We start from the raw sequence: 14,269 nt of genomic DNA, 5'->3' as shown, positions 1-14,269 counted from the left end.
AACATGAAGACTGAGGATATTTTCCCATGACTGAATCTCTGACACTTTCTCTTTCATGCAGGTTTGAACCAAAGCCAGAGCAGCTCAGCAACAAAAGCTTCAGTCAGCAAGCGAGAAAAACAAAGTCTGAAGTCCAACCCATTGTTCCCACAGCAGAACCAACTACTGTAAACAAGGACGTAAAACCAGGAACATAAACTTAAAACCACAGATTGGGAAACTAATTTCTTCAGCTGAAAACATTCAAGTCAGAACAATAAACTTAGAATCATCAAACATTCAAATCAGAGTTTTTGTTGGTTTTGCTTCAGCTCTGAGTTCTGATCCTGCAGCGAACCGGATCAGCTGACAGCTGGACTCCTGGCAAACTGACAGCTCTGAAAACAAACTGCAGAAACTGGAGTCCAACTTTGCACACAGAACATTTATCACAGCACCATATGTCACAGAAAGACACATTTATTGCTGAGTAAACTGCATGCAGATGCTCCTACCTGCAGACAGCCTGTTCTGCTGGAAGTGGAAAACAAACCGACAAACAGAAAGTTCTTTACTGGAACTGGATCAGAGGGTGGAGCTAAAAATATTTCCTCTATGGACGATCAGCCCAGCAGCAGAGCTGCTCTCACACTTAGATGCTCTCACACACATCTCAGTGTGTGAGACATTAGCTCTCCAGGTCCATTAAGACACAGAAAGAAAAACCTTCAATGCTGCTCTGGAAACACTCAAACTTCCCAGCAGCTGTGGACCAGATTTCTGCAGAGAAGCTTCTGGTTTCAAATTAAATAAAATGTTGATGTAACCATAAGATTTCTGAAGATTCATTGGCTATGGGTTTTAAATCTGTATATTTTCATATAAAGATGTGAATGCTTAAAGCCTTTCTGGTTATTTTAAGATTTTAAATATCAGAAAAGCAGAATGTTTAGTGAATAAACCTCAAAAACACCCAGAAGTGACAATAAAATGAACCCTGCAGTAATTTACACACACACACACTCACACACACTCACACACACACTCACACACACACTCACACACTCACACACACACACTCACACACTCACTCACACACACTCACACACACACACACACACTCACACACACACACTCACACACACACTCACACACTCACACACACACACACACACACACACACACTCACACACACACTCACACACACACACACACACTCACTCACACACACTCACACACACACTCACACACTCACACACACACACTCACACACACACTCACACACTCACACACTCACTCACACACATATACACACACACCACCCAGGATCCTAACAGCCTGATTTTCATCCTCCACACAGGAAAATATAAAATCTTCCAGTTGTTGGTCTGGTGACGACTGGCTTGAAGCACATCGAGGCGCTGAGTCCAGACTCTCTGGCAGAGAGGATGAAGTATGAATGAACATTAGTTTAAACATAAATGAAAGATTTGAAGTCAGATTTTAATTCCTGTCTGTGAAAAAATAAATTTTTCATACAAAATAAAACAATTTATTTAAATCGTTTTTTAAACTAGACTGTGATTTGTTGATCATCTTGGAGAAGAAATATTACACATGTTAATATTAGAGTTCACCACACAAATAATCCTCAAAAACAAAAAAAACAAAGAATCTGCATGAACACTAAACGGCACATAAAGGTAAAGTTTTCTAAAAATGACTCAAGTAAACATATTTAATAAAATGCAACTTATCTCTGCATGTAATGAATGACCAGAAAGCATTCAGTGATGACTTGCATGGTTGGTTTATAAATGTGATGAAGTTTGTTTCTCCACCCTGACAGTCTGAGAGGTCAAAGTCTAACAGGAAGTGAACTGCAACAGGAAGTCTGAGCTGCTGCCAACGACTGCTTCTCTCTCAATATGTTCAGATTTTGAAACTGAAGGATTCACATGTTGATGGAATGAAAATCATCCGGTGAGTAAATCATCTGATTTTGTTCTCACTCAGAGTTGAGAAAATCAACAAAAACCTTTTTGTCCTTTTTGTTTCATTAACAGTCAGAAATCTTCAGCTTCAGTTCAGTTTCCAGTCATTTTGTCATTTTAAAGCTTATGTGGGAATATTTTCTGCAGACGTGAGGCACGAGCGTGTCAGACAGGAACCAGAGCACACTGCCTCAAATGTGAATTGAAACGTGTCTGAGTTAAACTAAATAATTAACTTTTCATGTAAACCTTATTGCTTAGAGAAAACTCAATGATGTTTCATAAAAGTGGAACATGTCAGAGAAAAGTTTAGCTATAATGGAACAAACAGAAGTAATGTGCAGATGGAGAGCTTTACTGTTAAACTCTGCAACTTATTAGATCATCACACAACATGAACAGCTGAATGAATGACTGAATTTCCTCCATAGTGTCTCACCAGGTTCTGCAGATAATGAGACGTTAAACGGATTCAGGGATTCAGAACCAGAGGAACATCTGAACCAGAGACACTCTGGTTCAGAGTCCCGGGTAACAGAACTGGGAGAGCAGCCTCTCGTAGAACCAGGCCCTCCATCCGAACCACTTACCCCAGCCATGGCTCCACAATCCCGGGTAGCAGAGGACCGGGATTGTGGAGTCCTGGATTTAGATGCATCCCGTCTCCAAACTGATCCAATGAAAGTGTCATTAGAGACTGACTGCTGGATGCAGCCTGATGAGGGTCAGTGTCAGATATTAGCTCTACAGGCTGGACTTTGGCATCCTGGCCTAAAGAAGAAGTTCCCAGAGTGGGGTGGAAACCCCAGGGGGTCCAGAGATATTTCTGAATTTAGAATCATAGTGATGTGACCCCGAGGAATATGTGGCCCAAAGGGACAAAACGAAAAACTATAACATAAATAAATAAATAAATAAATGTAGTGCTACATTTATTTACGTAGTGGTAACATATTGATCGTATTGCCACTACTGCATTTACTAGTAACCACCACTAGTAAATAATGCTAATATGCACTGCATCAAATAATGTGGCTTTTAATCATTGATAAAATAAATAAGTTTTTAAAAAATATATAAATTTATTCTATGTATTTGTTCTTAAGTAAATATTAGGAAATGATCAAATGTATTTCTGGGGGTTGCCAGTTTGGTGGCCCCGGGTCTGAAACATGCAGGTTCTGGTTCTGCAGGGGATCAACCAGATCTAAAGTTTACTGAACACTTTGATTAAGCAGAACATGAGGAGTAAGTTTGTATTTTTTAATGTTAATATGAAACAATATTCAGCAGTGATGCCTGATTTAGTATTATTCTAGTTTATTAAAGCAGGAAAGTGTAAATGAAGGCTGTCATAATGAGAATGTTTTTTATACCAGGCTTTAATTAACAATGTTCTCAGTAATGAAGAGAAAAGAAGGCAGTGAAACATTCTGACATGATTTCTTCATTTGTTGCTACATCAAGCCGACTTCCTGTATAATTGTAAAACAGAAACTGTGGGTTCTGTTCATCTGGTTCTATAACATTCTGTAATGTGGAGAACAGAAGCAGCTACTGAGCTTTACTGTACACCTTTGGATATTTTATCACTGTACAATATTTGAATGCTTTCTTGTTTTATTTGCAGTTTTAGGAGGTTAAGACTAATAGTTTTCTTTCCTAAAACAGAGCAGAGTGGAGAAAGACCTGCAGACATGGAACACGACAAACTAATGGACATCATTAAACAAAATCTTAAAGCCAATCTTCAGAAAAAAATGAGCTGGACATACGAGGGAACTTCAGAGAGTCGGACCAAACTCCAGGATGTTTACACAAAGCTCTTCATTGTGCAACAGGCTGACCAACAAGGCTGCATCCAACATGAGATTCTGCATCACTTCAAGCTCCCTGATGACAAGTCACCATATATGGAGTCAGACTATGAGCAGATCAACAGTCTGGACATTTTTAAACCAGGAAAAAGGCGTTTCCAACAACCATCAACACAATGTAAAGAAATCCAAAGAGTGATGACAAAAGGCATTGCTGGTATCGGGAAAACCTTTGCCGTCCAAAACTTTTCTCTAAACTGGGCAGAGGGCAAATCCAATCAGCACATTGATTTAATCTTCGTCCTCCCCTTCAGAGAGCTGAACATGATTAAAGATGGGGAACACAGTCTGCTGCAGCTCCTCCTTTACTTCTATCCTGAGCTCAAACCACTCAAAGATGCAAAACAGCTAATTAACGAGAAAATTCTGTTCATCCTTGATGGCCTGGATGAAAACCGATATCCACTGGACTTTAAAGAAGCCATGAGTACGAGTGATATCAATCAGAAAACAAGACTTGATGTGCTGCTGATCAACCTGATCAGAGGCAGTTTACTGCATGATGCTTTGCTGTGGATTACATCCAGACCTGCTGCAGCCTCCCAGATTCCCTGGAAATACATTGACCAGGTGACAGAAGTGCAGGGATTCACAGACCAAGAAAAGAACAACTACTTCCGAAAGAGACTGAGTTCTGTCCAGAAGGCTGAAGAACTGCTGTCGGCTCTCAGAGGGATGATAAGCTTCCACTTAATGGGACATATCCCTGTCTTCTGTTGGATTATTGCTGAGGTATTTAAGAAGGGATGGAGTGACCGAAGAATCACCACAATGACTGAGTTGTACATCTATTACATCCTGATCCAAACCAAAAGAACAACACAGAAATATGAGTCAAAGAGTTCCAGGAAAGAATCCCAAAAGAGAGTTTCAAATCTTCATAGCACTGGTTTACTGTTGAAACTATCCAAACTGGCCTTTGAGCAGCTTCATAAAGGAAACATCATTTTATGAGGAAGACCTCACAGAGTGTGGCATTGATGCTGATGACGCTTCTTTGTTTTGTGGGCTTTGCTCAGAAATCCTGAAGCAGGAATTTGGTCTGTACCAGAAGAAGATGTTCAGTTTTGTGCATTTGAGCTTTCAGGAGTTTCTATCTGCTTTTTACGTGTTGCACTGCTGCAAGACGAACAACCTTCATCCTCTGAGGTCCTTCCTGGGAGTTGACCCTGCAGATACGAGCTTCCTGGAGCTGCAGAAAAAGGTGGTAGATAAAGCCTTGCAGAGTGAGAAGGGTCAGTTAGACCTGTTTCTCTGTTTCTTCCTTGGACTCTCACTGAGGTCAAATCAAGAAATGATCCAAAGTTTGCTTCCCCAGACGGAGAGAAGCTCGGACACTACTGACAGTTTAAAAGCTTATATAAGGAATTTTCATGCCGATAACATCCCGACAGAGAGGTGCATTAATCTTTTCCTTTGCAAGTTTGAGCTCAAAGAAAGAGAATTTCAGGATGACGTTGGGAAGTACCTGAAATTAGGAGTGAGGCTGTCAACCATTGACTGCTCAGTGCTGTCAACCCTGCTGCAGATGTCTGGTGAAGTGATTGAAGAGCTCGATCTGACCAGATGCTGCATATTGGATTCTGGGACTGAGAAGCTTCTCCAGCTAGTAGGAAACTGCAGGAAAGCCGTGTGAGTATCAACAGATAGATTCAATCAAAGGACATGAACACAACAAGAATTCATGTATAATTATTGCACTAAACTTGGTATAAACTCTCGTTCATAATGCCTGTTTCTGGTTATGAGTTTTATTAATCCCATTATTTGTTGTGTATAAATCCCACAGACTCAAGAGCAGACATGTGCAAGACTTTAACCTCCACATACTGCTGTCCGTTCTTCAGTCAGAAGAGTCAAGCTTACAGGAACTGTGTCTGCATGGAACTCATACCATACAGACGCCGCTTCCTTTTGAGCTCTTTGTGGTGCTGGAGAGCCCTGTGTGCAAACTGCAGACCCTCAGGTCAGTCCTACGAACTGTTTAGTCTGATTTCAATGATTTAATTCATTTAGTATTAATTATTCATTAATATTCATTAAGTATGAATTACTTACAGGGTTTGTTTTCTCACAGATTGTCTGGTTTCTCGCTGGACTTCATGAGGCGTCGCCAACTTGCCACCGTGCTTCAGGTCGAACAATCCAACTTGACAACTTTGGACCTGACAAACTGTACTTACAGTTATGTTAAGAATTACTCTGGAAATTTGTCAGAACATGAGAAGAAGGAAAAATATGAAGATTTTATTGACGAACCATTGACTCTGATTTCCACTGGATTGATTGGGCCTCTCTGTAAACTGAAGGACTTTGGGTAACCTGAAGATCATGGAAGAGGTATTTATCTCCTGTTAACATTATGCTCACATATTTCCTCTGATTGCAGGATGAAGAGCTGTAATCTGAGAAGTGGATGCTGTCAGGTGTTTGCCGCGGCTCTCAGGTCCAACACCCAGCTGAGAAAACTGGATCTGAGTAACAACCAGATCCAGGATCTGGGAGTGCAGCTGCTCTCCGGTGGACTGGGTGATTCAAACTGTCGGTTGGAGTCTCTCAGGTGATCATTCCTCTTTACTCATCACAAAGAACAGAACACATTTTATCTTTGTGGTGTAATTCCCCATTGCTCAGGCTGCCAGGACATGGAAGATTTCTTGATCACACAGCAGCTGTTGGTCGTTGATGTTTGCAGAGACGTTTAGAAAAGGCAAACCTGGAGCTTCTGTTTCGATAGATTCAAAGAAACCCAACACAATGGTTTGTTTCACTTCCTGAATATAAAACCTGGAAACCTGCGAATATTCAGACATGTTTGGTCTGAGACAATAAAGTAGATATGGATGATAAGGGCAGTTGCCCAGGGCGGTATCACAAAGAGGTGGGAGACTTCCAGGGTGTTCTAATTGTTATATTAATCAGTTATTACATTTTGTTATATGTATAAAACACTTACTGCACTATGCATTGCAGTATGGAGTAGCATATAAACTACAGGTAAAAATATAGTACATAGCAACACATTTATCCATAATAAACATAGATGATCTATGCTTAAATTGCAATATATTAGAAAATATAAATAATAAATCTCATAAAATCATTGCTTAATATATTACACTGTAATTTGCCATATAATATATTGTATTATATTTCTTCAGAAGGGTTTTGGGGACTTGCTGCAGCAGTCTCAGGCAGGAAGGACATTTTATTGCTCATTTTATCCTCAGAGTTTCTCACATAGGCAGAGATTTAATCTCGTTTTGTGTTTGGGATTTCCTCTCTGCAGGTTGTCATGCTGTGGGATCTCACAGGAAGGATGTGCCTCTTTGGCCTCGGCTCTGAAGTCCAACCCTCTCTGTCTAACAGAGCTGGACGTGAGCTACAACCATCCGGGACAGCTTGGAGTCAAGATGCCTGGAGAGACTGGAGGACCCGAAATGCAGACTGGAGAAACTCAAGTCAGTCCTTTAACAGAAATGTTTATTAGAGCTTCACATTTTCTGTGGAATAATCCTTTTATCTGTCTACCTCTGAAATACAGTCTTCCATTTCACTCACTGACAAAGAAGAAATCTTTAAATTCAGTTGGGAATCAGTGATGATTGTTTAAATAAGGTTAGCACTTTATACTCTTTATACTGATAGAGTCATGAATGGAACAATATACCATAAGCTGTTGTAGGAATGTCTAAAATTCAACCAAATCAAAGACTGAAGGTCATGCTACATAGATGGCTAAATTAATACAGTTTATTCCAGTCTTAATATAGTTTAATGGAGTCTGGTTGCACACTAGACTATGAAATGCTACATAAGTCAAAGCTAAAGCAGAACTGCAGCTGCAGCAGTGATGTGTTGGCCAGTGTCCTACTGTACATCTCCAGATGGCTAAATCATAATAATGACCTCAGAGCACTTAGCTCAAACATCACTGAAAAGCTTGATGACAGCATGATGGGACTTTCTCAAAATGACAGATTCCCCACTAACCTCTGCAGTCAAGCACCATCTGCAGAAACTGACATTTTACAATAGAATATAATTCACAACTTCCTCTTTTGAGTTTTTCCTCTTGCTCTTGTCTTGTCAGTGTGGAGCATAATGAAGAGTACTGGATCAACCCACAGCTTCTGAACAAATGTAAGGCTTATTGTGCTCAATAAAATGTTGCTGTTTGTCTCTGTAACTGGTTATTTCTTTTTCAGACGCCTGCGATTTGACCTTTGACATCAATACTGCCAATAAATACCTGATCCTGTCTGAGAGTAACAGAACAGTTCGTTTGACGGAGGAAAAGCAGAAGTATCCTGATCACCAGAAAGGTTTAAATATGAGGGTCAGGTGATGTGCAGAGAAGCTCTGACTGGACGCCATTACTGGGAGGTGGAGGGAACTTCAGTCAAAAACCTGGGCGTTGCCTTTCAGGAGGTTAAGAGGAAAGGATGCAACTTTCAGATGGACTGGAGCAATAAGACGTGGATGTTGCATAACTATTTACTGCATGGCTTCACGTTTCGCCACGGACATCAGGAGGTCTACGTTCCGATCACATTTATTGATGACCAAGGATTCGTGGCCCGACCCCGACCCATGAGAGTTGGACTGTTTCTGGACTGGCCAGCTGGGATTCTGTGTTTTTACTGGCTGTCTGGTGACACAAGAACTCTGCTTCACACCTTCCACTCAACGTTCACGGAGCCTGTTTACCCAGCGTTCACTGTTCAGGCCTTTTCTTTGACTCTGCTGCCTGCTGACAAACTGGAAACAGAACATGTGAGTGATTCTTGTTACTGAACCTGAACTGCAGCCGAGCAGCTGAGAAGTTTCTTCACTTCGACATTCTTGTGTTCAAGGTTCCTGTGAGCTTCACACCTGAGGTGAGCAGAGAGAGGATCGGCGTCTCTTACAGGTGAGACAACCACTTCATAAGGTTTCCTTATGTTAGATCTTTTACCAAATTTTGATTTGGTAATCAAAGATGTTTTTGACCCAAAGCTCATTTTAAGTGCTGTAACAGCAGCCGATGCTGTGATCAGGTCAGAAGGAGTCCAGGGTTATTAATACTGGCTTTGGTTTTTTTAGCTCCCATAAATGAGATTTTACCTCCAAATGAATGAGATTGTTTTCTGGTCTGACATGCATGTCTGTTAAACCTTCAGGCATGTTAGATTTAACATGAATGTCTGGAACCAGGCGTCTTCCTAACCCTAACCCTGACCCAGATGGTGTTGAAGGCTGAGCTGAAGTCGACACACAGGATTGTGACCTTCGACCCCGGACGGTGCAGGATGAAACACATTGTCAGGTTGACTGCATCACTTACCAACCAATCAGAGGGGTCTAGCAGAGGGTCTGTCATGGATCCTTCATGAGGGATTTAAACATGGAGGTGTCAGCTGTTCCCTCAACACTTGGACTCCTCGCCTGCAGAGCGAGACCCGACCCAGAACTCACAGAGAATCGTCTCGCTGGTTTATTGGAGAAGATTTTCCTGGATTCTAAGAGCCAATGTCTGAATGCCCCATCCTGAACCAGCTGATCCAGGTTTAGAGACTTCATCAAGTTTTACAAGGCAACCTGTGAAAACTCACCATAAATGTGTGAACCATCCACTAAGACAGTTTTACTCCTTTTGAAGAACATGAGATTACAGAGACACAATGACTAAATGTTCACTGCTTCTTTGATTAGTTACCAGGTCAGAAACCATTTAATCAGTTGGAGAAATAATTCAACTGATTAAATTGAATCATCTTAATCTAACCTTTCTTTCCTTAATGCTGACGCTGAATCTAGTTAACATAGTTGATGTTTTGGATGAAGGAAACATCAGGAAATGTTCTGTTCCTTGGAGTTGATGGATGGATCTTTTTCAGCTTCCAGTTTCCTGGTTCAGGTCTGTTCCGATGTTCTCTGACTGGTCTGGTGTTCGGAGTGACCCGGGAGGCGAAGCTGACCTACAAGACTCAAATCTGGGATGAGAAGCTGCTTCAGACAGCGAACAAACTGCCAGGCGGACCTTTGTTCAGCATCGAATGTCGTCAGGACTGTATCAGAGAGCTGCAGCTGCCACACTGTCAGCCTGAAGCAGGTAAACCTCTGGTTCCTCTGGTTCCTCTGGTTCCTATGGTTCCTCTGGTTCCTATGGTTCCTCTGGTTCCTCCAGTTCCTCCGGTTCCTCTGGTTCCTCTGGTTCCTCCAGTTCCTCCGGTTCCTACGATTCCCCCGGTTCCTCTGGTTCCTCCAGTTCCTCCAGTTCCTCCAGTTCCTCCGGTTCCTACGATTCCCCGGTTCCTCTGGTTCCTCTGGTTCCTATGGTTCCTCTGGTTCCTATGGTTCCTCTGGTTCCTCCAGTTCCTCCGGTTCCTCTGGTTCCTCTGGTTCCTCCAGTTCCTCCGGTTCCTACGATTCCCCGGTTCCTCCAGTTCCTCCAGTTCCTCCAGTTCCTCGGTTCCTACGATTCCCCGGTTCCTCTGGTTCCTCCAGTTCCTCCAGTTCCTCCGGTTCCTACGATTCCCCCGGTTCCTCTGGTTCCTCTGGTTCCTATGGTTCCTCTGGTTCCTATGGTTCCTCCAGTTCCTCCGGTTCCTACGATTCCCCCGGTTCCTCCAGTTCCTCTGGTTCCTACGATTCCCCCAGTTCCTGGTTCCTCTGGTTCCTATGGTTCCTCTGGTTCCTATGGTTCCTATGGTTCCTCCAGTTCCTCCGGTTCCTACGATTCCCCCGGTTCCTCCAGTTCCTCCAGTTCCTCCAGTTCCTCCGGTTCCTACGATTCCCCCGGTTCCTCTGGTTCCTCCAGTTCCTCCAGTTCCTCCGGTTCCTACGATTCCCCCGGTTCCTCTGGTTCCTCTGGTTCCTATGGTTCCTCTGGTTCCTATGGTTCCTCCAGTTCCTCCGGTTCCTACGATTCCCCGGTTCCTCCAGTTCCTCTGGTTCCTACGATTCCCCCAGTTCCTCTGGTTCCTCTGGTTCCTATGGTTCCTCTGGTTCCTATGGTTCCTATGGTTCCTCCAGTTCCTCCGGTTCCTACGATTCCCCCGGTTCCCCGGTTCCTCCGGTTCCTCTCTAATGGACCTGTGCTTCCCCCCAGCCCTGCTGCCTGCCTGCCTCTCGGTCGGCCACATCACTGATGATGGGATGAGCGTCGTTCCGTCACTGAGGGTCACAGAAACCCACGTGGTGGTGAGCGTCTCGCAGCTTTCTGGCTTCGGCGTCGTGTTGGACCGGATCAAGAGGTTCCTGACCAAGCCGATTCGGGGCCAAGTTCTGCTGTTCCTGAGACGGCTGCAGCGACCGCTCAGCATCCTCAGTGTGATTCTGCTGCCCAGCAACGTTCCTCTGCAGGATGTGAATCTTTAACCCGATGTTTTAAAGAGGATGAACTGATCAGGTTGTTTCTTTTAAAACTAACAAATGGTTCTGACTTGAAGGTGAAAGAGCAGCACAACGGCTCCAAGTTCATCCAGGCTCCATCCTTCTGCTCCTTCCACAAAGGGAAAACCTACCGCCTCCACAGCGACCCGGCGGGCCTCGCCATCCAACCCAAAGTCAGTTTCAGAGCCGCCGTCTGCTCACTGGGAGCTGAAATACACCCAGTAAGACGCCCGTCTTCTTGCAGGCGGCTCAGTTCTTTGAGAACTACGGACCAAATTACCACGCCACGTTTGAGATCACGCTGCCGACGAGAACGGAGGACGTGACGGTGACGGTCCAGAGTCCGGAAGAGGAAAACGTCTGGGACTACGCCCTGCACCTGCCAGGTACGCAAACCATCTGCCAGCTTAATGGAGAGACTTCCTGCTGTTAGCTTCAGCTGCCTGCAGGAGAAACGGGACGAAAGGATCTGGATTTATCTTAATAACTCAGTTTCATGCATGTTAGCTGTTTGTTGGTGCTGATTAATCAAGTGATACTTCAGACAAAAGAAATGAGAAAAAGAAAATCCAGCTGCTACTGTTTGATTTCACAGAAAGTCTGCCCCCTGCTGGACTTTACCTGGCTTTGCAGGATAATCATGTCATCATTTATTCTGGATCTTTGTTTGAATTCTGACAACAAATGTTTTTATCTAAGCAGCATCATGAATAAATATGATTGATTCCACAGTGAAAACATGTTAGAAATGCTTTTAAAAGAGAAAATGGGATTTTTATTCTGAGGAGCATTTTATTTTGAAAGGCCAGCAAACTCCCCTGACCAGAACCTCATCGGGTCTGTGGAGAATTAGAGGAAGATGAGACAAAGTAACCAACGATGAAGATGAGCTGAAGGTTCTGCCAGAACACACTGGGTTTCCAGAACCTCAGCAGAACCTGAGGCTGGTGTCCGTGTCATGCTGCACTGATGCAGGAAGGAAAAGGAGCCCAGACCTAGAAATGTTAACAGCTGATGTTTATGTTAAAGATATTATATTTCATTGATCTGATGTAATATTCTGATGTTCTGAAACATTTCATTTTGGGTTTTCATTCTCTGTAATCAACAACATTGAAGATGGGAAAGATTCACTCTGAGTGTAATAGATCTACGTAACAGATCCGTTTTACTCTCTGAACTGAGGGACAGAAAACTCAGAACTTTTTCATCACATTCTGATGTTTAGAGATGAAGACATATTATATTATATTCCACTGGAAAATCACAGTTGGACATTTGGATGATTCCAGGTGATTCCAGATTATTACAGATTATTCCAGATGTTTCTGGATGATTCCAGATGTTTCTGGATGATTCTAGATGTTTCTGCTTCCTGTCGTCTCGTTTCTGTCTGCAGCCTCTCTGGACCAGCAGACCAAAGGCGACTGCGGCTTGCAGAAAGTTTGTCAGCGGGGGAGAAGCTGAGAAGCGTCCGGCCGGACTTCATCGATCACGTGTCCAACCCGGTTCTGGACAAGCTGCTGGACGAGCTGCAGCACTGCAGGGTGATATCAGACGCTGAGGCGGACCAGATCAGAACCAAACCAGAGCAGAAAAAGCCCGAGAGATGATTGACACGGTGAGGAAGAAAGGAGCAGAGGCCAGCTCCAGAATGACCTCTGCCCTCTGCGCCAACGACCCGTATCTGAGCAGCGAACTGGGCTTACTGTGACGGACAGAACCAGACAGAACCGGACAGAACCAGGAAGAACCAGGAAGAACCGGACAGAACCAGGAAGAACCGGACAGAACCAGACAGAACCAGACAGAACCGGACAGAACTGGACATTGAAACAATGATTTTATTCCCGCATGTTGATTTTGCGTTCTGAGAGTATTTTAGTGATTCTTCGTGTTTCGTGTTGCACTGTGTGACGAATCAGACGATCAGCAGCAGAAAAACCAGAAGATGATCAAATAAATGCTGATGATTTTGCTGCTTCCTTCAACAGATGATTTAATGACAGGTGATCAACAATAGAGCTTTAATACAAATCGTTAAAGAACTGAAAGCAAAACATAAAAGTTCAACATTAATACCATTTCTGGTCCATCCAGGATCTGATCTCAGCAGGTTGAAACTTTCTGCGTAGAGAACAAGAAGATGACAAAATGAACATTATTTTTATTGAAGGTTAATATCAATTCAATCACCTCAACTTTAATACTTCACTTTTTAGTTGTACTTACATTAATACATTATAATAAATGTCAAAAACATTCACCAGATCGACAGAGAATCTGGAGAAACTCAGAACAGAAAATAATGGACATATTGATAAACCTGATCAGCTGCTGCCTGCAGTTCTCCTCCTGTCCACCAGAGGGAGGTAGAGACCAATCTAATGTCTAAGAAGCAGCATGAGAAATAAAACATATTAAAATCATTTATTTGAGTTTAAACGCCAACAGAACTGTATTAATCTGTGTGAAGATGAGTTTAGTTCATATTTTCTGTTTTTGTGATGTTTAAAATCTTCCTCTGATTATTTGATGATCATGGATGTGAAACATTGTGAACAAGCATCAGACATGAGAACCGGGTCTGTGTGCTTGTGGTGCTAACGTCTGTTTTCACTTTGCCGGGGAAACAATACCTGACTGAGTCGGTTTCAGGTTTGACTCAAAGTTTTGCTCACGTCATTCAGAGACGAAGAGCCGCTCTGAGGTTTCACACCTGATGCTGCTGCAGTGGGTCTCTGCTCTTTGTCCTGGGACGGTTTCGAGCAGAAGAGGCAGGGCTGCTGCTGCAGGCCTCATAAATGCTCTGCTGCTTTAAAAGCTGCAGCAAAGAGAGGCTTTTCCTCTCAGATCTCCACTTGGTTTGGTTTGTTTCTTAGGTTTTGTTGGGGTTTGTCTTGCATTTGCTCATTTCTGGTTAGTTATGGGTTTTTGTCATTAACTTATTTTGGTTTCTCATTTCAGGTATTTGTGTCAGTTGTTATTTCTTCAGTATACTTTAATAAATTCATTTTCTCTTAATTTGGTCTCCTTTAATGT

At 43.0% G+C, this 14,269-nt stretch overlaps 1 protein-coding gene across 1 annotated transcript; it reads left to right on the top strand.

The window, feature by feature from the left end:
- Positions 1-1,873: 1,873 nt before the first annotated feature.
- LOC129354040 (NACHT, LRR and PYD domains-containing protein 4C-like) lies at positions 1,874-12,840 on the top strand. The gene is given in 17 exon segments (XM_055023525.1): positions 1,874-1,962; positions 3,645-4,794; positions 4,796-5,482; positions 5,640-5,816; positions 5,928-6,167; positions 6,240-6,410; positions 7,140-7,265; positions 7,267-7,311; positions 7,944-7,993; positions 8,059-8,166; positions 8,169-8,626; positions 8,707-8,762; positions 9,730-9,944; positions 10,944-11,200; positions 11,284-11,400; positions 11,472-11,655; positions 12,590-12,840. Coding segments are annotated over 16 exon segments (4,266 nt in total). The 5' UTR covers positions 1,874-1,962; positions 3,645-3,670.
- The last annotated feature ends 1,429 nt before the right edge of the window (positions 12,841-14,269 follow it).

Source organism: Poeciliopsis prolifica, unplaced genomic scaffold, assembly GCF_027474105.1.
Source record: "Poeciliopsis prolifica strain line A6 unplaced genomic scaffold, Auburn_PproV2 SCAFFOLD102, whole genome shotgun sequence".
In the NCBI taxonomy this organism is placed as follows: Eukaryota; Metazoa; Chordata; class Actinopteri; order Cyprinodontiformes; family Poeciliidae; genus Poeciliopsis; species Poeciliopsis prolifica.
The sequence above is the reverse complement of the archived record's forward strand: the minus strand, read 5'-3'. Positions and strand labels throughout refer to the sequence as shown.